Source organism: Sinocyclocheilus anshuiensis, unplaced genomic scaffold, assembly GCF_001515605.1.
Source record: "Sinocyclocheilus anshuiensis isolate Anshui unplaced genomic scaffold, SAMN03320099.WGS_v1.1 scaffold635, whole genome shotgun sequence".
NCBI classification, from domain to species: domain Eukaryota; kingdom Metazoa; phylum Chordata; class Actinopteri; order Cypriniformes; family Cyprinidae; genus Sinocyclocheilus; species Sinocyclocheilus anshuiensis.
The window spans coordinates 952,761-978,107 of record NW_015551039.1 but is presented as its reverse complement, the minus strand read 5'-3'; the positions used below and the strand labels follow the sequence as shown (position 1 = coordinate 978,107).

Below are 25,347 nucleotides of genomic sequence, written 5' to 3'. Positions count from 1 at the left end.
TTGTTCTAAAAATTTCAATAAAAAAGGGGGGAAAAAACCCAGTCAGCAAAAAGAATAAAATAAAAAAATAAAATAAAATAAAAAAGAGTCTCTTCGCCATCTCGTGTTGAAAATGAAGCGCAATAATTTTTTTCATTGGTTTTCATCGACGCCTCTTTAAATAAACCCCGTGAAATGGGCAATAATCAAAAATGATTGTATTTTCACTCATTTGCTTTCCTATATATTATATTTAAATATTGCGTAGTGTTCAATATAAATAATTTTCATACACAGTATGTATAGGCGCAGTCCTCCTCCTGTCAAATGGGGGCAGTCTGTCTGGTTTCACCAAACCATCTGAAGTGACAGTAAAAGCAATATGGCAGCGCGCATGGTTCAAATGCTAACGTGAAGGTCTTTTTTTCGGGTGTACGTGAACACAAATTATCTCACTAGCAGGTAATGCCAATTATATCTTTGCTTATATCATAATAAAATGTATCTTCCGTTTTAAACATGCACCTGAAGTTGCTTATTAACCATCTTTAGATTAAAATACTGTCATGTGCTATATGCATGTAATAATGAATTATACTTTTTAAGCTCTGTTGTTATTATTATCACTATTATTATGTCTACATTTTCGTCAAAAAGTGTTTTATTCCATTCTTTAGTAAACAGTGGGAAACTACAAAACACAGCATTACTTGAATTCTACAGGTTTATGATGGCAGTCAGTCGCTTATTTAAAACGGGGCTCTTTGTTTTCCACTATTTACTAATGTGGCCAGTGATATCTTTACATCTATGCTTTTTCATGTACTAAATATGTAAGTTAAGTGTGTATTACGAGATGCCACATGCTTCCTTGTCACCAAACATCTCTGGTCATGTAAAAACCAAGTCAATTTTAATTTATAGTCGAAAACTCTGTGTAATAAATAATAAAACACCCATTTGGATTAACTAGATTATTGTCATTAAATTAACTGGATCCTGTCTGTTAACCAATCACACCAGAGCTGTGTTACATGTTGCTTAACTCAGTACCGTTATATTGCTGTATATTATTATTAATATTATTATCCAGGCACAACTGCAGGTTGGATGTGTTTTTGATATGTTAGAGATTATGTTAGTTTATCGTAGTACTGTAATGTTACTCAGAAGTACATAAATCTTTAAAGTCAGATTCTTATGAAGATATCATATTATGAGGTTAATCAGAGTGACAGATTGTTTTGTGCAGGAGTGAAAGTATAATGGTTAAGGACCTGTGCTGTAGGTTCAGTCCATAGATGACATAATATCACAAAGGAACTGAACATCTTCCTTCTGGTGTCATTATAAGACCACAGATTAGATGCTAATTTTGGCTGTAGAATATGTTGCCTGAAGTTCATTTAGGACAGTGATCATTTCAAGTCTGATCTTTGTTTGTGTGGCACAGTTCAGAGCTGGTTGTTGTAAAAGACTGCTTTTTGACACAATGGCAAACCTGCAAGCCTGTTTTGTGAGAGAGCCAGAGAAACTGCTCAGTGCTGTTGCTCATTTCACATGCAAAGAAATGAATTTTGTGAAGGAGCTGCAAAAAACATATTGCTTTATTCTGAGAGAGGATCAATTTTGGTAATGAAACTATTTAATGCAAACCAATGTTATAACGTTGACCTTGCGGTAAAATACATAAAACATTTTCAGACTGCAGAAAAATTAAGATATTAGACAGTTAACTGACCTAAAATACACTTTCTGAATTTATCAATGTAATTTGAACTATAATATCTCACATTTTGACATTTGCTGAATGAAACTAGTGCTCATAAGGGTTTTAATGCCATTATATTTGACAGCAGTGATTCTTCAATGTCATTTGAGTATTCCCACCTTTTTCTGGTTTGCTGTTGTAAATTAGGAAGTAGTTTAGCTCTTTGCTGAGGTTATCACAAATTGCACTCTGCGGTCTTGTCAAAATCAATATGCACCTGGAGGGCATCAGAGGAATTGAGCTGAATTCTGAAACAGCAGCCTGCTTGCTGAATTGCGATGCATGTTGCACCATTGTTTGTTATAGATTAGAGGAGGACAGAATCTCAGTTTTGTATCTATGCTGGTTCAATTAGTTGCATTTAGTGAGCAAATGTTTTCATTTCATGTTTTCATTGTACACAACAGTGAACGCAGGAAGGCCAATTTTCCTATATCTTCCCATTTTGTGCAAACACAAGCTGGTAGAAGGAATTAAATCATTTTACCAGTCATTTCTGCTATGCATAAATGTTTTATGCACTTTCCTCCTCATTTATTTTCCAGCTTTTGTCTACTTTGCGAAAACCACAATTGCTTGCTCAGCAGTATTTTAAATGTGCTATTCTTGCCTCAACAAACATGTTTTCCCATGTCCACAAGTTCAATTTGTCTCAAACCAAAAACAGATATATCAAGAGAGTGAGAATCCAAATGAACTGGCTGTCTTTCAAAAGTCGGGCTGTAAATCTATATATGTAAATGTGAAGCTGCAGAGGGAATGGTTTTGAGGTTCTTAAATCACTTCATAAAGAGAGTCCTGTCTCTCTTTGTCATCTTAAATCAGGAATGATGTAGCCCTGCTAATGCCATTGACTCCCTTGAGTGTTTCATTTTCCTGAAACCTGGTTTTATCCCTTTGAACTGAAGTTTAAACAGAACAGCTTTAGGTCTCTGAGGTCTCTTGTACTATTGCTTTCTTTGAATTTGCATTAAGATATTAATTCACTTTACTGAGTTTTTTTTTTTTTTTTGCTCAACAAAATAAATGAATAAACCTGAGCCACGTTCACTTATTGCTAATGGTATATTGCCATATTTCCCCTGTGCAATTTAAAATCCCAGAGCTTGGCATTTCCTTTTTTTATCATTGTTACAGCCAAGATACTTCAGTGTGAAACATTGCAACAATTCATTTTCAGGCACCAATTGTTTGTACACCTGCTTCATTATTCTCTGTTCAAACAATGTAGAAAAAAAATCAAATAGCACTTTGGCTAAAGATTCATTTGTAGCAAACAAACAGATATGGATGTACCATGCAGTGATGGTTTCAGTGTTTCCAGAACATTGAGCCTAAAATCTGAAATTGTAGACCAAATCAAAGCTAATCAAAGCATTATTTTCACAGGGTAAATTGTTTTGTCATGCAGTACATCTTCAAGTCCCCAATATTAAGCAGCACAACGTTTTGCAACATTGATAAGAATAAGAAATGTTTCTTGAGCAGTAATGTTTCTTGATCATGTGACACTGAATAATGGCTGCTGAAAATTTAGCTTTGCCATCACTTCAGTTAATTACATTTTAGTATGCACATATGTTCAAAACGGTATTGATCAAATGAATGCAACCTTGGTGAGTATAACAGACTTTGATAAACACTGAAATCTTACCAACCCTAAAGCTAGTATATTCATGCTGTTTCTTATTTCCTTATCATAATATTTCAAACAAAACATGTTTTTTTTCCCTGAGAATATCAAATATTATTCTCAAGCAATTTAATCTAATTTGGAAAGCCGAAGAGTGCTTCAAAGCAGGAAACGCAGCAAGCACAGTGAAGTTTGACAGAACATGCCTGCAGTCCATATTCACTCATCCTCAGACTTTTTTTCTTTCATCGTGTATTTTATATCCTCATCACGTCAACAGCTTTTCTTTAAATGGAAAAGAAATTTCATGCATTTTTCTTCAAAACAGTCAGAAACATATTGTCGGCACCAAGTAAACCACCCCCCCAAAAAAGTAAATTGGTGCCAAACACAATGTTCCGAATAAATTGCTTCAATTCAATTCAACTCAACAGGATTGTTGATTGTCCTCTTCTGCTCCTGAATATGTTAAAATGGTTGTACCTCCTGCCAAGAAGTGGAGGTTTACCAGCAACCCAACCTTCCCTGACTGCCTCTTAAATTGATTTGAGCTTCAACATGCTTTTATAAATAGCAAAAATATGTTTGGAGAACAACATGAAATAGAACGGCGAAATGAAAGCCAGTGTGTGATTGGCATTTTAAAGAAAACTCAGAGAGTCATTTTTAACACAGTGTATTCACACAGCTGGTGATAGCGGAGCCTATATCTGCTGCTTCTGCTCTCTACAGATAGCCTGTGTATTCTGAGATCCAAGACGTTTCAGTGCTTGTGAAAAGCTCTCTTTGCTTGAGTCCTTGCGCGCACAGATGCGAGGCTTAACTTGGCATTAAAACCAATGGCGCGTTCCAACGTGTGGCTAGTGAGGTGTGTTTATTTCACCTCTGTCCTCATCTCCCTTGCATTTATGAATATGTAAATAGTGAGGTTAACCTGGGAACAGAGCACTGTGAATAATTTAGAGATATTGTTTTCACCTGGGTTGAACAGTCACAGAATGAGTCAAGTTCTCCCGTCATATTTGCAATTAGTCGTTTATTCTTTTATTCTGTCTTTCATTGCATTTGGTGTATATCAGATTATGGAGTGTGGTTTTTATGACTCGTGCTTCACTGAGCGCATATGTTTCAGGCCATTTGAACCACTCAACTAATTGATTGAATCATGTAATTGAATTCAGTCTTGAATGGAAAAACCAGGTACTACTCTTTTGCCCTTGCTTGTGGCGCTAATTCTGTGCGTTGCCGGTGATGTTTTGGTGCTTGGTGGCTGCCGTCCAATGTGCTCCATCGGCCATTTCTGATTCAGACCCATAGAGCGCAAGCTAACCGTAATGGATCAGCAGAGTGCAGGGAACCGTTGAAGGCAGCCAAGCACAGAAGCTCCTTGAGTGTGCGACGCACCTGTACTTTTATCCCTTATCTCTGAAGGGCCTGAGGTCTCATAGCATTTCGCCTCGCGACTGTCTTCACTTACAGCATCTCGAGATAAGGCCGCTGTGCACTCCTGGGAGAGCTTTTATGGATTGGAGAGCTTTTGTGTAACTCACTTCTCAACCTCTGGACAAGTATTGATTTTTTTGTGTTGAATTTTTAATGAATTAAGGAGATCTCAATAATTACCTTTCCCAACAGGCAAAGGGGACGGACAGACGTGTGGCAGGCCAGACACATAGACAATGTCTAAGATATCTAAAGTAGCCAAGGCGGTGAAAAAGTTGGACACTGGAGGTGTGATCAGAGCAATTGTAAGGTCTGGACAAGCGGCTCCTGGGCCTCCACTGGGCCCCATCCTGGGACAGGTAAGCTTTCAGACCACCCTTTTTCTTTATTCTTTATTATGCTGTTCATGGCATTTTTTTATGACTCTAATGCAATGGTTCTTAACCAGGAGTACCTCAGCCGACTTTTAAGGGCGACACAAGATCATTTTAAAACAGGACAAAACAAACATTAAAATCAGCAGAAGAAAAATTAGGATATTTCTTACTTTAATTCATCTCAACAGCTGTTTCAATTTATTGGTTAATAATCGAGAGAACCCTGAGGAACATAGAGTGCTGCAGGGATGAGGTATTTTTGTAGGCCAAAACTCAGAAATGAATTAGCATTTTAGCACATCCCATTTTTGAATGGGGTTTTTGGTTAACACAAGCTCAAGATATATACAATTTTTATTCTATTACATACAATACATCAGTAATACTAAATTTTTTAAGCTTTTACTTAACTTGAAAAAGGCAATTGCTAACAAGTGGCTAAATGGGACTACAGAGGTTGTCAGGGATGTTAAACATCACAACGAACATGCCAAGTCACCTTTATTTCTGTAGCGCTTTATAGAGTAGAGATGGTTTCGAAGCAGCTTCACAGTATTAAACGGGAAACTAACAGAATCAATGATGCAAACTTCATCAACTATGAGGCAATCTACTTATAAACTCAATAGTCTGCTTTCACATCCTCACTGCTTATATTAGGAACTTGCAAACTATTCTAACTCAAACTTTCAGGGAAAATGTTTTTTAAATAAAGACTGAAAGAGTTGTCAGAAGCTTAATGGTGGTGACATTGACGGTTTTGTAAATTTGCAAAAATGTTCATGACGAACAAAATAGTTAAGACTTATAAACTTTTGTTGGGCACAGAGCTTATTTTCCGCAATAATCCAAAAACCAATGGAAAACTCCTATTGGGTTTTTGTCGATGGAACCAGGGAGAAGCTAACTTATGGGTTAGCCTACAAAAATACGTAATCACTGCAGCACTCTATTCAGTTTTTAAGACTTTTGGAATCCTGTAATTAAGTTTACAGAAAATAAGGGTGTCTGGCCTTTGAATATTGTTGCATATAATGGTGGTCTTTAGAGTTAAAAAGGTTGAGAACCACCGCTCTAATGGTTAGGAATGCAGCAAGCACAACATAAACACTGCTGTTACAAGCACATCTGCAGTTGTTGCTTCTTTGACCATTTAAAGTTGTCTTCTGCAGGAATTGAATGTTCAGAAAGAAAATCTGATTTCATATATTTACAGCAAAAAAGTCTGTCTTGATCACCGAAATGTGATGTTTCTCTACAGGTTTTGTGTTTTTCTCCACCATAGGGACTGACTTGAGAAACTGTTTAGCCAAATGTTGACAAAGGCTTACCTCTGCTCTCATATGTAAAGCACATTCATAACTAACAAGCTAATTACAGATGTAATGATGTCATTACAGTCCCTTGCCCATCATGATGATAATAAATGAGACACATTTTCTTCTGCCAGCGCAAGTCAACCTGGCCTCCTGAGTGTGCTTGCCTGCTGAAGAAAGCTGTTGTGAACTAAATATGAGGTGTAATGAGCATCAGTCAAGCAGAGCAGCACCATATGTCAGTGAAACACATGTAGTCGTGTGTTTGTGCATGTGTCTAACCGTGCTCTTGTCAGCTCTGTTTAAACTCTGCTTTGCCTTTGTGCCTGTGCTGCCATCTTTGGCTCAACTTTTATGTGTATTAAACTGTAAATAAATTGCAGTCAGTAGGCCTTCAGCTTACAGCTCTGGCCCTTTAATCTTCCCGCTTTCTCCCTCCTTTGTTTTTTCTCTTGTCTGCCTAACCATTCCTGACAGGGTAAGCGCATAGAGGTAGGCTGCCTGTCGGCCGGGGGGCAAATTTAAACAAACGAGAGAAATAAAAGAGGGAGCTCCGGAGGAGAGGGGGGAAGCTGACAGCTTCTGTGGAGGAGAGTAATTACAGTCCAGAGAGAAATTAACTCAGCCGGATGGAGGAGAGAAACAGAGGACAGAATAAAAGAGGGGCGTATAAGACAATAGTTCAAGTGTTTTGTCCGTCAAGACCAGGCATACTAACACCGTGTTTTTTCAGTGAGGTAAATGAGTGAATCTCTGAAACATGCTCGCATCACATTTCACCCCTAAAAATCAAAAGGAAATCTATATATTTGTTAATCATTACAGTATTTTGCAATGAGACATTATTTTCATGTCAGTAGTGGAATAGTTAACGTGAAAATTATCATCATTTATTATTAACTCAGTCTTTTTATTCTTATTCCCATTACTGTATAGTATATATATGTATATATACACACACACACACACACACACACACACACACAAATAAATGTACAGGAATAAATTACATTTTAAAATATACATATTCAAAGAGAAAACAGTTTTAAATTGTAATAATGTTTAACAATGTTACAGTTTTTACTGTATTTCTGATCAAATAAATGAAGCTTTGGTGACCTTAAAGGGGTGCTATTATGCTTTTTCACTTTTTCAACTTTAGTTAGTCTGTAATGTTGCTGTTTGAGCATAAAAAAAGATCTGCAAAGTTACAAAGCTCAAAGTCCACTTCAAAAGGAGATATTTTATTTAACAGAAATCACTTTTCAAAAACTACAACGAATGACTCGTTTGGACTACAACGCATATTTTCCGGGATTTGTGATATCACAAATATCGACGAATGGGACGAGACCTGGTTGAGCTGCACTAGAGAAGACAACGAGTGTTATCACTATGTCTGAGACACGCTAGCTATCCAAAGGCAGACGAACTTAGAGTGGTTACAATCATCCGGGTTTAAATCGTGCTCATATTGATTTGATTTTGATGCAATATTTACACAGAAGCTCGCAGGCGGCTCTGGTAAGGGGCAGAGCATGTTCTAGTACACCCCCAAAACAAAATCAAGACTTTGTAAAAGAGCATAATAGGACCACTTTAAGATACTTTTCCCCCCACAATATTTTAATATATATCTTTTAGATTTTAATAATTTTAATTAGATTAAAATCTGAATTTTTTTTTTTAAGAATTTAGGGGGGATGTGCTTAATTGTCTTCAAAATAATGTCAGAATGCAAACAAAATGACTATATCGTTATGCAAAACACTTATTTGATTCTTTTAATTTTGGAGTGAAATATTAACTAATTGAACATTGTGCATGTCTGACCTGCTAGTTCTGTTCTTTTCACTGATTTCTTTTCGTTACTGGAAAGCAGAACAGTTACAGGGGACATAACATGGAGGGCGTGCATTTAAAATGAAGAGAGAAAGAGAGAGAGATGAAAGGCTGAGAAATGGCATTCTGGTCTGGTTCATGTCTAATATACCTCTGAAGCTGAACCAGCTTCATGTGGAACTGTTCTCTGTAATTCAAATAATTTATAGCTAGACTTATTTTTAGCATTTGTCATGCAAGTTTGTCCGCTTTTATGTTTGGTAAATATTCCATGTAAATCATGAATGAAGTGCGGTATAAGCTCTTTGCTCTTTGAAAAATGAGTCCCATTTTAATTCATATGATTAATAATGGTTTATCAGAGCAGGGGTGGGGGGATTGTAGAGGGCTTTAGAGGCTACTGATGGAGAGTGAATAATACCCAATCCCCCTACCGTATAATCTGCACCAGGATTCATTCTCTATCACCACATCAGAAAGTGCGTGTCTCTCTAACATCATACTCTGATATGTACAGATCTGTCATTGGTAACCACAATGGAAAAGACACTTCATGCTGTGGTAACTATGATACATTTAAAGGTGGAGATTAATGAGCCATCACTCTCCATTCAGTGTACAAATGCCTGGGGTTGCCCATACAGGGGTCTAAAAATCTGAGAAAACATTGAGAAACTGAAATATAATTTCAATCTAAATAATAAACAAAGTTTTATGGTTTTGAAAAATTGATGACATGTGAACTCTTTGTACAGATGCTTAGATGCTCTTGCTTCCAATGACCCAAAAGAGCATTTGTGCTTGATTCTGTGCTGGTTTCTCACAAACTTCTGGAGTTCATTCAGCTTGAGTGCTGCTGTCATGAAAGCAAAAGAGGGATAGTACAAATACTTAAAAATTAATGTCATTTTTTAAAGTCAATTTTGGCTTGAAATAGCTGTGCTGATAATATATTTAATGAAAAATTTGTTGAAGTAGAAAAGTGCAAAATAGAAGCATTTTTAACTTGTAACCTCAGGCTTTTGGACCTCACTGTATGTAACTGTGGGAAAAGTTTTACTGTTGAAGTGATTGACAGGTACTTTCGTTACTGTCTTTGCTCAACCATGAAATGTCCATTTAGTTGATGGAGGAATGGATTAATTTGTTTGTGAAGACCAACCATAAAAATTGTGATTTTAAATGAAGTTCCATCCCATATAATTTTTGAAATGTTGTCATTAGGTTTGACAGGTTTGCACAAATTTACTTTAGAGCTGCTTCTGTCTCATATGTCAGACCAACAGATTATGGGTTGGGCTGAGACCGGTTAACAATGGTAGAGGCAGGTGTCTATTAAACATTTTTATTACAGAATGGAATATTAACAGTGGTCATGCTTCACAGTACATGGTTTAATTCAAGTCCTTGATGAAAACGAACAAGAGTAACCAAAACGAACAAGAGTAACAATATTAATTGTTGCTCTTTAAAGAAGGCACTTAATTAAAACAGCTCCCCCATCTGCTTCATTATCATTTTGTCTGGGAGCTTCACACCACAGTAGGCTGCTTGTGTTTGGCTTTACAAATCATCAGCTGTACAAACTACAAAGTGTGCTAATACGATGAGTTATCTCTGCTAATCTTGCCAAAAGCACAGAGACTCCAGGGATAGTTACGAGTCTACAAATTCCAATTGTTGGCAGTTTCAGGGCTCTTTCATGACCTCTAGAGCTCGTGGGAAATGTAAGCTTGTCCCAGTGAGGTTTCAGTGGGGTCTAGGCTGACGTGAGAGAGCGAGTGGCTGTGTCCGTGAGTGCGTGAGAGCGTGTGGTAGCGTGTAGAGGACGGCACTGGAGATGTGCACTCTTGCTCCTGCTCCGTGGCTTGCTCCGATGCCCCACGAGTCTGGTTTCCAGTTCCTGTGGCAGCTTCTGCGCCCTGCATCCCTCCGCTGCCCTTTCTGTGCCTCTCCCAGGCGGAGCTCAACCTTACTGCAAGAGCCAGCAGGTTTTTCCCCAAGAACACTGTGGATACCCGTGGGTCCCTGTACCACAGCATCCCGACTCCTCTGGGCACGAGCGTGAACACGTTAATGGTCACCAGGCTGAGCCACGGATAGATGGCCTCTTTCCGAGCCGCCTGCAGCCCAGGCAGCGCAGTAGCACCCAGCTCCGTGAGCGACACGCATGGCAGCAACAGCAACAGCACATAACAGTAAAAGAACACTATACCCTCCACCCAAAGAGGAACCCCCACGCTTCCCTGCACCTCCCAAAGACCGGCTTGCAGATCCAACACATCGAGTAAGTCAACCACCACCCACAGAAGCCGGCTGCGCACCTCCTGCTTCCTGCGGAGTGGAGTCATGTAATCAGCTCCTGACAGGATGAGGAACAGTGAGGGCAGGCACACCGAAAGTAAAAGAGTCAGAGTCTTGCGGGCAAGAGGATCCGGAGGTCGTCTCTCCTGTCTGTAGTTCTGACACACAAAGAAAAGCTTCAGCTGCAGCGGGTCGTCTCTCCTGTCTGTAGTTCTGACACACAAAGAAAAGCTTCAGCTGCAGCAGCGAGAGGAAAAGAAACCAGAGAGCGTTGGCAAAGCCCCGACGGGGAGAGCGAGCCTCTGAAACCACACCGGCAGAAACAAAGCGCAGCGCCAGCAGGAAACACAGGTCACCCAGCGCGACGGCAACACATGGCCATACTGCAGGACGGGCTCCACCTCGAGGTCCCAGCATGCTCTGCTCCAGCAGATAGAGGTCGACCACAGCCATCGTGCTCACTGTCACCAGAGTAGACACGCACACCTGGGGCGAGGGCAACATGCTTGAGGAAGAAGGAGAAACAAGGACATAGTCAGACTGTATATCCTGATCCAGGAGACATGACCTGCATGATTATGTGCTTTTACAAGACTGCAATATACAGAGAAAAGTGCAATTTCAGAGTAAATTGGCCATATATCATCAAAGCCTTGAAAGTACATGTACATAATACTATTTAAGGCCTATTTTTGTTTTTATGGACTGAGCAAATTGCATGATTTTCTGCAACGTGCAGGTCAACAATAGACTATTCATGCTGTTCCTTGAAACATCTTCATTGTTTGGCGATGTTTAAATGGGAGAGTTTTTCTTTCTCAACCTTAAAATCAAAGGTAGTTGCTGAATGTCTGTACCGAAGGTCTTGACAAATGTTGTTTGCAGTCCTGGGCTATTTTACAATTCATGGCATTTCAAAGGCTTGTTCAGTTTACAAAGCCGGTGACATTGACAGGATTAGTAAGATGTTGTTTGTGGCAGTACTGAGTATAAGCATTTTCCTGTTTTAGACAGGGTGTTAGGGTGGTCAGGGTCTTTTTTCCATCACTTCCATTCACAAGCATATCTTTCTGTTTCCAGTCTAATTTATTTTTCCCAGTAGATGCTTCAAATATAATAGAACATGGCAGAATCTCTCTTTCTTTCTTTGTATCTTTCTAAATATGATTTTTCAACTCATAACATTTTCAATCCCTTCATCTTTCCGAGTGTCCCAGGTTTTCTGCATAGTATATATCATTCATGTCAACCCTTGTTCTCTTATTAATTAATTATATCGAAGGAAACCCAGACACACTTTCAAAGTCTCTTTTCCTCATGGCTTGCCTTCCGTGCTGGTTTTCTGTCACATATTGCGGTATTTAACTGTCTTTAATTTTCAGTATGAAACATGACTTGATGAAGTCTGATTCTCTGGCTCATTTTGTAGAATGAAGCTTCTGAGTACATTGGGCCACCTGCAAAATGGCGACGCTCAATCTTAATACTGTCCGAGAGGTGTTGTCATAACACTGCATACTGATGTTGATTTTATTAATGTTTCCTCAAGCCATATTTCAGCAATGGACAGTGTAAAACTGTGGTATTGATTAATGTAGAGAAATGATTGTGGGCTTTATGGTGAAATCGAATGCAGGCCTTCTCAGCCGGATGGTGCACTATAGCCGTCTGACCATTTGTGTCTGATGTGAATGTCAACACCTCAGAAAGATGGCTTTTAAAATATAAAATCATTACTGTTGAGGATATACAGGGTGTCAACGGGGTTTAAGATACAGGTTTGCTACATTTAGTTTTATTGGATTTTTTTAGCTTAGATGTTACAACTACTAATTCACCCAAAAATGGATGATATGAGGAAGAGTAAATTGTGACAGAATTGTCATTTTTGGGTGAACTATTCCATTACAACTCATACAACTTCTAAAGACTCCTTAGGTGTATGTGTGGATACGTGGGGAGAAAGTGTTAAATGGTGAGGTGAAATGGAAATTGAATGGCGTGAGAGAGGGATGGCGAGAGCATGGTGGTGATTCATTACCTTGGCTTTTTACAGACCTAATAAAGTGTTACGGTATAATGGTAATAGTTCATAAATAAGCTGAGGGAAATGAAGAAGGAAAGAATGACGAGTATAACACAAAAAGCAGGCGACGTGCTCTGGGAAAAAGGAGATGTTGTGTTGGAGAACTGTTGATGGGAATAGAAATGGAAATATATTCATAGCTTGGGAACTGTAGAAATTAAACGCATTAATAGGAAGTGTGGAGGAAATGAAGGGAGTATGTTGGTAAATGACCTAGAATGATTAATCTTCTGTGAGCTCTGTGGAATGAAAAGGGAGTGTGCGTCACTAATATCTGATTTTGACTGTAGACTTTATTTTTGTCTCTGTTACTGATTTTCTGCTTTGGAATTCAATTGAATCCAGTAATCTCAGACTATGAGTGTTGAACTGAGGCCACATGATCCTGAAGAAAAATGTTTCTGCACAGGACACATATTTCTTTTTCAATCAGAAAAATGATAGAAGTTATTTTAAAACAAAAAAGAATTGAAACCCAGAAGGCTTGCCTGTAGGTGCAGAGCTTATCTTTTGACTCCACTGTCAGCCCATAATTCATCAGGTTATCAAATCACTTGGAAGATACTGTGTTGTTTTCTCCAGGCACATCCATAATAACGAGACATCAGTACTGACAGTCAGTGCATCCTTAAGCATAAGTGATGGCTTAAGGCTGCTGGTTACAGTGTATAATTTAATGCAATTTTGCTGTACAAATGTGTTCTTTGATCTGCGCTTGTATTAGTAAGTCAAAAGAAGTCAAAGTAAGTCAAAAGAAGTGCCTCGAATAGTCTTTTGATGTACAGGCACCAATGTTCTTGCATCTTATATTCAGTATGTATATGCTTCAGATGTCATGAGTTCACCCAAAATAAGTCATTTTGAACCATTAAAAAGAGACATTTCTAAAAATATATATTTTTTAATGTTCCAGATGAAAAAAAAAAGTCATACAGGTTTGGAATGACATGAGGGTGAATAACTGATGACATAATTTTGAACTATGCCTGCAGTGTTTTAGAAGATAAGAAGTAATGTAATGAAGTAATGTATGGCAATGTGAGGAGAAATATAAAAGCTTCACTCTAAAGTGATGGTCATAATTACTGGGTTAAATATAGTGTGATAAATATTGTAAATGTTTAATTGCTCTGTGCAAGTGTCCATAATCACGTCTACCTCTCATTCTTGGAGATACTCTCGGCTGGACTCATGCCACATGCTCTCATTTACGAGTAAACGGCTGAAAATGTCCGTCGGTAATGTGCCATTGAACCATTCCCACACAGAGAAGATCATCTATACAGTGAGAGCATCGGTTCGCGAACAAATGGCATCATCAGTCTTTATGCTTGTAAGTGTCGTGCTGCTGCCCCTGCAGGACGTGTGATCAGACCTGTACCACACTCCAGTATATCACCATATTGCGACAGGTGTCAATGCATTAGGATTTACCCATCCGAATTGGCAGGTGTCAATCTCACCAACGAGCTCGTCAGCAGTGAAACATTTGAACTTTTAGACAAGAAGGCTGCATGAATAATTGAATATCAAGTTGCAAGAGAGCTGAACTTCATGCAACCAGGATTAGATGAAGTAGAGAGTGTATTTACCCCACAGCATGAAGACTTGACACAGCAGTCTCAATCTAATGACCAGCGCAAACCTGCAGGCATCAAGACGATATTATAAGAATCCAGTGTCCGAAATCGCGCTGTTCGTCCAGTTATGACACTGTGCGGCCGCTCAGCATAACTAAACGTGGAAAATAATCCAGAGAAATCAGCCACACCAAGCTCAAAGACTATATTGTCCATAATATAAACCCTGGTGTGCAGTTTATTCGGGCGAAGTGATGAGGAAGCGAGCCTTTCTGCCTCTTGACTTTCTTTGTCGCAAAATCCTTATATAATCGGCATGGGGTTTATTCCATTCTCTCGACTCGAGCTCCAGCAGGATCCTTCGCGCTCCATCCAGACTCTCGGGCGGCTGCGAGGAAGCTTTTTGCGGGCTGAGGAGTAGAAGTCCGTCAGAAGTGCGCTAGAAATGTGTTATCCGCTAAATCTGTAACGGAAGCCGCTTTTTTCCGAGTATCTCCTTGTCTTCTTCATACTTCACTAAGGAAAGGGCGCGAAAGAACGCGTCGCGAGACAGTTTATGATTGCAGTGTGTCATTTGTAGGCAGTTTACGTGCACTTGTATCCCTCCCTCCGCTCGCTCGCTCGCTCTCTAACTCTACCGCTTAGTTGCTTCTCTCTAAGCTTCTCGGATTTCACTTCAGAAAGCAGGCGGGGATATTTGAATGGGCTCGTGCATATTGCATGGGAGTCACCGTCCGGAAGAGTCCGTGCTACTAATTACTGCTGCTAGTGCAATCATTGCTATGATAATTACATTGTTCCAGGCTGGAGAAAACAACACCCACGATGTCCCTGCTGTTAGTGACGAATGATTGTGTGCTGAGATGAACTAGAAGGTCCTTTCAGAATGGTTATTTGTCATTTGTCATTTTTTATCTAGAACAACTAATTGTAAGGACGGTCCCCTGGGTTAAATGCCTGACTGAAGAGGGGTGACTGCATTGCATAGATCACTAATGCAGTCTTTGTGTTTATAAGCAAATTAAAGGTGCACTCAGTATTTTTTCATCTCAATATGTAAATTTTATATGTAAAGAATAAATAGAACTTTTGAAAAATGTACAAAAATCATGTACAGGCCTAATAACAGCGGATTTATTTTTTGGAAATAGGTCACATATGGACCTACTTCCATGCCAGTATTTCTAGGTAAACATTTCCAAATTAGTCCCTTAAATTAAGCAATACGTTGTAGCTTACCCAACTGAGATGTTAATATCTCACATTTTGATCATGATCACTGACAATCAGTATGTTTTAAGATCAAAACACATTTGTCAGGACCCTTTTTTATGGATGCAATTAATCCCCAATACCACCCACGCCTAGAAACTTTTTTGCAAATTTTGGTGCCAATTATGAAAATATTTGTACCCGGAAGAGACACTGAATCATTTGGACCCGAAAGGAACAAGATTTTCTATCTGTCTACTAATTCCTGTGAACCAGACAATCATAATTCTTGAAATATCATACCCTAAACATGACTTCCCAGATAAGATATTTGTTGGGAAAAAAATATGAAAAAGCAAGCAAGCTGTGAACATAATATGGTACAAAAACAAAATCTGATTTGACATGCACTGACCCCTTTGAATACACACATCGGTCCATTTTAATTATGTAGAATAATGAGGAAAAGTTGAGGAGGAAACTTAATATTAATGGGTTTGAGGTAGGAACTGCTCTTGCATGATCAGAGCACCAGTGTGACAGGAGATTGAGCTGAATTTCATTATCTGTAAAAAAATTTCCCACAACTGCTCTGACAGGCCAGTTTCCATTGTCTTTATGGCCTTTGTGAAATCAAAGGTTACTTCTCTTGTATTTTCTCTTTACAATGTTCACCTCATTTATTCATGGTGAGGGGTCATCTTGGAGATTTAATCAGCCAGATGGGAAAGAAAGGCATAGAGAAGGCAAAGTCATCCTTCTTGTCACAGTCGTCTATGCGCACCACTGGTTTCCAGACATTTTCCATTCCTTGCCTTCAATGTTTTCACCTTTGTTAGCTCCACCCACTACTCCATTCTCTCTCCATCTCTATCACCTTCTCTCTCACTCGCTCTCTCACTCGTCCCCGCGGGGCTGAAGTGGTTGAAGGTCACTCTGATCTGGCTAGCTTTCAGCACGGATGGAGTGAGAACGGCGGAGAAAATGAGACAACAAGAGTCCAGCAGTGCACAGTCAACACTTTTGCCCCCATGAAGTTGGTAAAGACTTCAGAAATTGCCTTATGGAAATGTTACGGGCCTGATTGGTGCCCCAGGTGTGCACTGGCAGAAGCTTGTCCCAAGACACTCCTCACTGCATCCATCTGCTACGCATTAGAGCCCTTAGCTGACACCACACATGCTCCAGCCACAGCGAAACAATCTGTTTTACAGACTGGAAGATTCTCCCAATGAGTGCACAGCTTGATATACTGTTTTTGATCATTAATCCGCACCTTAACGTCCTCCTTTTATTTCTGAAACTTAAAATATCAATAAATCCAAGAGCTTGTAACACTCCAAAGAGAAAGGAAAAATTGAAATTGCATTATATGACCCCTTTAAAACCAACCCTGGCTCAACTGATAATGATACTCGATTAATTATCAGTCTTCCTGATTAACCGACTGCGATGTTGCAGAGCACTGATAAAATAAGACATCCACTGATGTGATGAAAATTCTCTGAAGAGTGGGTCTGAGGAATTGGCCTCTTTACTTTAATAACATACATTTAATGAAATCTTTTCACACTCGCTGATTTCCATCAGACGTTAGACACTGGCACAGATGCGCTCCCTCAAAGCATTTATTGTCCTTTTTAACTTTTTCAATGCCGCAGAGTCTCATGCTGTGTCTTAGACCTTCACCCTGCGTTTTATTATCTTTAAATAAATCTGTTTGTGCTTTAATGCTTTAATAAACCGATTTCAAGGCAGCATGCCTCATATTCAAGGACGCGGTGAGGCTGCATCCTCATCTAGAGGAGCAACATGTTATTTTTTCTTCAGACTGAAGCAAGTATAGCTATCAATATTGGCTGTAAAAATGCACCATAAAATTGACCCGAAAATAATGTGTCCCCAGTGGCACGTCTCGCCCTGTGGCATTCGCTTTGAATGCATTAATCATCACTGTTTGTACTTAAAAAGAGATGTGTTTTTAGATGTGTTTGAGGTTACAGGGGAATTTGGGATGATCAAAGATAGAGCCATTAGCCATTCTGACAAACTTTTGTTAGCATTCCACAATGTCTGATGCAAACATTCTGTGATCGCCTGTGGATCGAGCAAATAGACATTAATCCTCTTTGCACTCAAAAGCAGGACCCTTCCCAGTACAAGGCCTTGTCCATTTCTCTCCTGAGGTTGAGGCTGCATGACGGGTTGGACTGGTTTAAGGGTATGAAGCTAATCAACTGTATGAAACCCTTATAGGGAAGAATGTAATAAAATGGGAAGAGTTCAGCACATTAAATTAGGGAAGGGGAACCGGAGTAATTAATTAGAGTGTCTCACACTGCAGAGTTTAATTAACCCCTCTTCTACACCCCCCACCTCACCCCCATCTTTCAGGATGCTGGTGTGGGCAATGAATTGCCCGTCCTAGGGTGCCAGGGGCAATTAATCCTGCCTGCTGCCCCGAGGCCACGTCCCCTGTCATGTTTGTGTACATACGCCCTTTTTTGCACTTCTGTTTCACTCACCGTTACATATCAGTGCGCACAAGGAGGGAACATGCAGTGCCGTGTCCTCTAAATCCCACACTAAGAGAGCCCTCTGAAAGAAACTGTAGTTATGCTCTCCCACTTCATCTCACTCTTTACTCTTCATATCCTTTTGTTTCTTATTGTCTGTATCTGTATTGTCTGCAGTAAAAATTAATTCATCATTCTGTCATGATCTCCTCACCCTCATGTTGTTCCCAACCTGTATGACTTTCTTTCTTTCATCAAACAGAAAAGGAGAAATTATGAGTTAAATTTTGTTCTGTTAGTCACACAAAGCTATTGGATGACTACATGGGACTTTAATGCGGTGTTGTTATTGTTAATTTAAACTATTAAAAATTGTTTTTGTAACTTGAAAAAAGCAGAAATTAAATGAAATATAGTGTAAATATTAAATGAAAAACTTGTAGCTTTGGCAGCTAACAGAAATGAAATAAGTTGGAAGTACTAAAAATGACTAAAAAACTAAATAAAAAAATTAAGGCTAAATGGAAATATTAAAAACTGATTTAAAATAAATACATCATACATTAAAAAAAAGTGTAAATGGCAAAAACACAAAATTGCCAAAATTAAAATGAAAATGGAAAATATACAAATAAAAGCTCATTCAAAATATTAATACACACCATTAAAGTATATAAATAATACTAATATAGCTTTAGATTTTTAAAGCTCGAAACTTCAGCTCCGTTTCATTGTAATTCCTTGGACAATTTCTCAGTTTGTGTTTTGCAGATTTCACAAAAGTTACACAAGTTTAGAACAGCATTAGGGTGAATAAAGCATAAATGACGCAATAACAATTGCTCATAATAAGTGCCTCATTTTGCTGTAATTTAATTTTTATATATATATATATATATATATAGCAATTCCCATCACTGATGAAGTCTTTTGTCCAGCATCTTCTATCCTCTTAACTGACCCATGCAATGTTCTGTTCCTTCCTTACGTGTTAACAATTTTAATTTGCTTAATTTCTTATTCATGCATTTAATTATGCAGGTTTTCACTTAGTTGGAAGTCACACTGTCCTCTAATGCCTTCTCCTCAGAGGCTTTGCTCTAAAGTGATTGAACCACTTGAACCCACCACCGTGCTCCTTTTCCTTTTGCTTCTCTTTAATGGAATGAGCTTGCAGCCCTCACACATACATTCTTTATTCATGCGGGTCGGGTCCCCATGGCCTCTCCATACATCAGCGCTCTGAAGCCTTTCACCTGCTTTGTCAAACGGACCTCCTGAATGTTAGTGTTGATCTTCATTATTGCTCTCATAGGGGACATGACTCGAACGTAACACTGTGCTTCTCTGTCCTCACAGGAAATATACACACGTGTGCAATATTATTAGACACACTTATATATGTGGCCCTCAATCTATTACTTCTGAAACAACTGTTACTTTCTAAATCTGTTCTCACTCTTTTTGTCATTCATCCATGTCAGCGGCCATCTCGTTAAAAAGAATTGCTGAAGCTGAAAGCTTACGTTATAATAATGAAACAAATGCAAAGCGGAAGAACTGATGAAAAGAATGAATAAAGGAGGAGATGTTTTGCGAATCACAAATACAATCCAGATGCAGATACCATGCACAACATATATTAGATGAAGGGGTTTTTACTCTGGTTATTAAATTATTCTCCCTGTTAGAGAGTTGTTTGTTTCCCAATAACACATTTCATAACAAACTGATCTATAAGCAGGATTGTTTTGAAAGCATTTGGTGTCTGGTTATCTTCTCACACAATTCACCCATGATTTTTCACTGTGAATGGCTGCTTTATCCTAGAGGATATTGATATGATAAACACTTTTAATATTCATCTGAGATAATAAATAACGTGCGGTGTCCAAGGTTGGTAGCATGCCTCCATCAAGGTGATGTACTGCAAACATTTTGTTCTTCCCAGCCCTGCTTTTATCAGACGCAATTGAGGAAAGATGAGGTTTAATTGGACTGCTTGACTTCTGGATGATTAGATCTTGGTTTTTAGAGAGCTAGACTGGCAATTTGGCCTGCACTCGAAAGTGAATGTTATCTGCCATTAAATGCACAATGTCTTGGCCATCCGGAGCTTTATTTTGTAAAGATTGCCAGAGCAATCTTCATCTTCAAGCCTTGTCTTTTCAACCAACAACAGATTCCCATTTTTATAATGGCCTCACTTATGATATTAAAAGCGCTACACAAAGTGCAATTACTGTGGATTCTTCCATTGTACCCGACTTTGTTTGGCACAGTTTGAATGTCTTGTGCGTCTGATGTCAGTACACCACCATAAACTTTCATCCTTGTTGCCCGCCTGCTTCCCCCCCCCATCATCAGACGACCTCTTCCTCACAGATCTGTCTGCTATCCTCTGCATTCAACCAAGTGGCTTTGCTTGTTTGAACTTCTTTCAGACCAAAAACAACAACTTTAAAGGGAGTTATAAAGCAGCGGGTGGAAAAACCGAAGTAGAAGTGGTGTGGAATTGCAGCCCAAGGGTTTTTGAGGCTCTCCTAACAACCTCAGTTTAATATTAATCCATATTTAATTAGGAATCACCCGCCGCCTTTCTTGTTTACTTAGATCTGTTGTTCTCGCTGAATTCAGAGCTCGGGGAGATGCTAGTGGGTTGACATGGGATTACTATTAATAAGCAAGTCAGGAGGGAGATGGGCTGCCTGCCATCCGGGGCTTTTGTTTTTCATTTCATTAGTGTTGAAGTTTTTTTGATTATTATGCAACGTACTGGCTGAACGGTAATACCACTGGCTTTGTGGGGAAATATTTGCTATTCTCGTGTGACAGTGTTTGCTTTAAATAATCTGAAAAGATTGCATTAGTATTTTTATAGGATCAAATGATGCTTTGAAGGAAGTTCTTTGCAAATTTAGTTTGCGCCAAAAGATGCTGTTTCTCTTGGCCCGTATATCACATAAGGGATGTATCTTTGACTTTGTCCAAAAGTCTGTTATATTTTGCAGCTTATTTTGGCCAAGAACCGCCTACTTAGACAGGAAAGGTCTGACTGACCTAAAGTGACCAAGTTTAGTTCATGTTGTTTTTACATGCTGTTTAAGGAAGTTTGTTTATCTGAAATACATAACAGTTGGTGCTAAATTTAGAATTTCATTTCAGTTAATCGAGTCATGTTAACTTTGCTTAGTTTAAAATTCTATTTAAATTAATTTCTTTGAGTTTCAATTCATGTAAATTGTACTTCCCAAATTATTTCTGAATGCCACACAACCAGAGGCGGACAGTAACTAAGTACATTTACTTGAGTATTGTACTTAAGTACACTTTTTGAGTATCGGTACTTTACTTGAGTATTATTTTTTCTGGGAACTTATGATTTTTTATTTTCTTCCTTATCAGTCTGTATTTACAGCAATTTCACTGTCCACTCTGTTCAAATGTGATTGAATGGCTACACATAGATGCTCTCACACACTGTCAGAGCTGTGTGAGATCACTACCATCCTGCTTTTTATTTATTTATTTATGTTTAGTTTTTTTCCCCATAGAATTTTTTCCACATTCTAAAAGCTCTTTATTCCAAAGATACTACAAGCTAGTCAGTGTATTCAGTAGGTGTAATGTATTGTAAGTTGCTTCAGAAGTATTGCAAGTATTACATACAACAATAATAAAACAGTGCATTGTCATAAAAAAGGAAATTTACTTTTGGTACTTAAGTACTTTTAAAAGCAAGTACTTCTGTACTTTTACTTAAGTAAAAATCTGTCTTTACAACTTTTACTTGTAATGGAGTAATGTTTGACCAGCAGTATCTGTACTTTCACTCAAGTAATGGAGTTGAGTACTTTGTCCGCCTCTGCACACAACCCTGGTTGATACCTCAGTAGTATGAAGAATAATTCAAATCAAATAATAAAAGATTAAGATTAAGATTAAGTAAGATTTTTTAAAGAAATTAAAATTTCTTTAAACGGCAAAAAAATGATCAAAAGTGACAGTAAAAGTATTTAGAAAGTTCATAAAGAGTTCATAAAGTTTATAAAGACATTTTCAATTTTTTATTTTTTTTCAACTTTCTATTGATCAAAAAAAAATCCTGACAAAAAAAATGTATCATGTATCCACAAAAATATTAAACAGTACAATATTAAACAGTTTTTTAGCATTGATAATAATAATAAATGTTTCTTGAGCACTAAGTCAGCATAGAATGATTTCTGAAGGATCATGTGACACTGAAGACTGAAGTAATGATGCTTAAAATTCAGCTTTACCGTCACAGGAATAAATTACATTTTAAAATATTATTTTAAATTGTAGTAACATTTCACAATATTCCTATACCTATTATTTCACTGACACAACTCTGAAACATTCACTAATACAATTCTGATTATTTATATATTTTTTACATGCTAGTAGGTGTTTCAAAGATCTGATGCCACTCACTTGCCAGTTCTTGGCATTTGTCAGTGTAATATGCATCAAACAGTCAGTGGATGAACTGAGAACTGCATTAGCAGCCCTTTCCTAATAGTTCTGACTGTTAAATAAAGCTCTGTAACATCTACCACATGATAAAACAATTGTTCCGGTCACTGTGGATCCTTTGCAAAGTTCAAGTGCACGGAAAAATTTTACAACTGTAATAAGATTACAGATTAGCAGCCGCCTCTGCAGTCAACCCACAGAAAACACTCATGCTCTGGTGAAGCCGCACAGGAGAAATGGCAGCCAATGTTGACTTAATGTCAGCTATACATTTAGCTTTCTGCCTGGCAAGGGCCAGGAAAGAGAATCTAATTAATCTGGAGTCTCAGAGGCATGATGACTGCCATACTCTGACATACACACTCACACACACACATACACATATACTCACACCCTTGGGTAAATAGGCTTCCACTAGCCTCTCCCGTTTGCTTTCTCACTCACTCACGCAGGCATCCAAGCATGCCGAGGCATTCACAGTGCACCAATGAGTAATCGAATGATTGACACCATGCAGCCACTCTAAAATGGCTATTGGTATTCATCAAAAGAATGCCACAATGAATAACGGGCTAAAATGTCTGTGGGTCTAAACCTCTCTGAATGTTTTTCCTATTCCTTCTTTTCCAGAAAGGGATTCCCATCGGGGCCTTCTGCAAAGACTTCAATGAGAAAACCAAAGACCTCAAAGAAGGCATTCCTCTTCCCGTCAAGATCAATGTGAAGGTAATGTAACCACTAATTAGGAATGCTGTTGGTGTTTTTTTTCACGTCAACACCACTTTACCAATCAGTCACAGATGTGACGTCTTGAGGGCCTCATAATACACCTTATTGCTTTCAATCAATCTTGCTCTTGTTTGTTTTGCCGCTTGTTTTCTCATTTTATGAGTCCCTGGAGGGGCTCGTTTACATTCGCATCCCAGGCGCATTAGCAAACAACATTAGATGCGTCGCGAATGCCAAAGCGCAGATTAGGCCTTCTTCTGACATTATGATGAAATGAAGGTCCAACTCGGGGAAACAACATTCTAGACTTTGTTTACATCTACTGTTAGTGTTATCTGTATGCACCAAGGGTCTGAGAGTAACGCAATTTCAATTCTCTGTGTGTATGTGCTGTACATGTGGAAGAATTGACAATAAAGCAGACTTGACTTGACTTGACTTGTATTGAGCGAAGTGGATTAAGCAGAAGAAAAGAGCTTTTCCGATCTGAGCGGGACTCGTAAATGAGGAATAGTCATTGATGCGGTGAATGCAATGTTCACCTGGCCTAAGTTTATCTCCTCGCTCTCCTTCTCAGGGTGCGTCAGCACGTTTATTATAATGTTTTTGTCAAGGACACAATTTTGTGTTTGAAGGCAAAGACCGTAAATGTACTCAAAGTTTCTTGGAGAAATGGGGCCGTTTGATGGATCCCTTAATTGTGTGCATTAGCAGCTTTTTCCCTGACACCTTTTAGTCTTTGTTTCTCTCATACGATCGTTCTGTCTCTTCTAATCGAGTTTCTCCCTTTTTCACCCACCCTCTGTAACAAAATGAGAGGTCTAGCACTTTCTCCTCATATTCTCAGTCTTTTTAATAAAGATGGATTGATGGCTGTTAGTAATGCTTGCCGAGTCAACGCCAGAGCGCAGGGGCATTTGAGCAAAGACCCATTATGAAGGTTGTGAGAAATGGCTTTTTATTATGGAGGGGTCATTGCTCACAAATTTTAAAGTGGCACGACTGCGTGAAATGAGAGCTCTCATTACAGGTCTCCATCTTTTTTACATTACAGAACTGTTGAAAAGCTCTTGAGTGATTTCAATTGGAAGTCCCAGACTCCCAGTTTCGATAACCCTCTGTGTCTGTAAGCGAAATGGGGTGATGCTGTGGCAGTCCAGACGGCGGTGCAGACATTGTGAGGAAATTATATGGCCATATTATGCTCCGGCACTGCCACCCAATCCAGTCTGAGGTTTTTTAATGTCTCTGGCTCATGTCTAATGCTCGGTCTCAGTCAGAACCCCAAACACATAATCTTTTCTTCTGAGCCGATTAAGCGAGTGTCTGTGGTCCAGTTCTGCCACAGTGTGAATCCGGAGGCTTCTGTTGCATAAAGAAGAACTAGACATCTTCAGTAACAATGTCACCTTCATCTAGCTCATCTCTTTGTGTTGTCCTATCAGTCGTGGTTGCCCGAGGGTGGGAATTGTCAGCCTTTGTTGTTGGCTCTCTTCTGCAGGTACATCAGCTTTCGTTCCAGGACCAGATGCAAACGTTTTCAGAGGGAGAGAGAGAGAGAGAGAGAGAGAGAGAGGAAAATGTGCACCTCATGCTGTTGTCATTCATCATTTGTTATTTGAATACACATGCAACAGCTCACTGTGATTTTTTTTACTTTTTGGCATGATCATTTCTCTTTTTTTTTTTTTTTTTGACAATAATAATAAATAACTACAATTTTACATATTCTGAAGTCTGTGAGTTGTGCTCATCTATGCAAAATTTGCTTGAACACTGTCAAGGTGTGGTGGTTGGTTGCCAGGGCATGTTGCTAGGTTGTTCAGGATGGTTTCTAGATGGTTGCTTACTGGCTCAAGTAATCACCAGTCTCCATGATATTTAACTTATTCTGGTCCCTAGTTACCAGTATTGTTTTAATATTATTTATATACTATTATAGTATTTCTTAATCTCTTGAGTATGCAATTTAATTCAAGTTTACATTTTAGCAATTTTGTTGTGTGCTTTTGTGATTTTTATATATATATATATATATATATATATATATATATATTAG

General features: G+C 38.7%; 2 protein-coding genes across 4 annotated transcripts in view; one reads left to right on the top strand and one right to left on the bottom strand.

The window, feature by feature from the left end:
- Window positions 1–25,347, top strand: part of LOC107661409 (39S ribosomal protein L11, mitochondrial-like) — a 32,189-nt gene that overhangs the window by 894 nt on the left and 5,948 nt on the right. The window contains exons 1-4 of one of the 3 annotated variants that reach the window (XM_016450975.1): window positions 322–441; window positions 4,815–4,924; window positions 5,019–5,185; window positions 23,190–23,285. In XM_016450975.1, coding sequence (XP_016306461.1) covers window positions 5,063–5,185; window positions 23,190–23,285 — 219 coding nt within the window. In that variant the 5' untranslated portion in view covers window positions 322–441; window positions 4,815–4,924; window positions 5,019–5,062. Of the gene's footprint in view, window positions 1–321; window positions 442–4,814; window positions 4,925–5,018; window positions 5,186–23,189; window positions 23,286–25,347 lie in introns of those variants that run through there. The other 2 variants (XM_016450974.1, XM_016450976.1) reach the window with 2 other exon arrangements.
- Window positions 9,780–13,998, bottom strand: LOC107661410 (transmembrane protein 121-like). The gene is made up of 3 exons (XM_016450978.1): window positions 13,910–13,998; window positions 10,888–11,170; window positions 9,780–10,841 (listed from the first exon to the last, which is right to left on the bottom strand). The coding sequence occupies exons 1-3, from the start codon at window positions 13,957–13,959 to the stop codon at window positions 10,071–10,073; spliced, it is 1,104 nt and encodes a 367-aa protein (XP_016306464.1). The 5' UTR covers window positions 13,960–13,998; the 3' UTR covers window positions 9,780–10,070.

What these genes read in the sequence shown, in the direction of transcription:
- LOC107661410 (XM_016450978.1), bottom strand. Translation starts at nt 13,959, where the DNA reads ATGAGAGCATGTGGCATGAGTCCAGCCGAGAGTATCTCCAAGAATGAG. An exon ending in AGTATCTCCAAGAATGAGAG is followed by an intron (nt 11,171 to 13,909) that starts GTAGACGTGATT and finishes TTCTTCCTCAAG; the next exon opens with CATGTTGCCCTCGCCCCAGG. An exon ending in TGCAGCTGAAGCTTTTCTTT is followed by an intron (nt 10,842 to 10,887) that starts GTGTGTCAGAAC and finishes CTGCAGCTGAAG; the next exon opens with CTTTTCTTTGTGTGTCAGAA.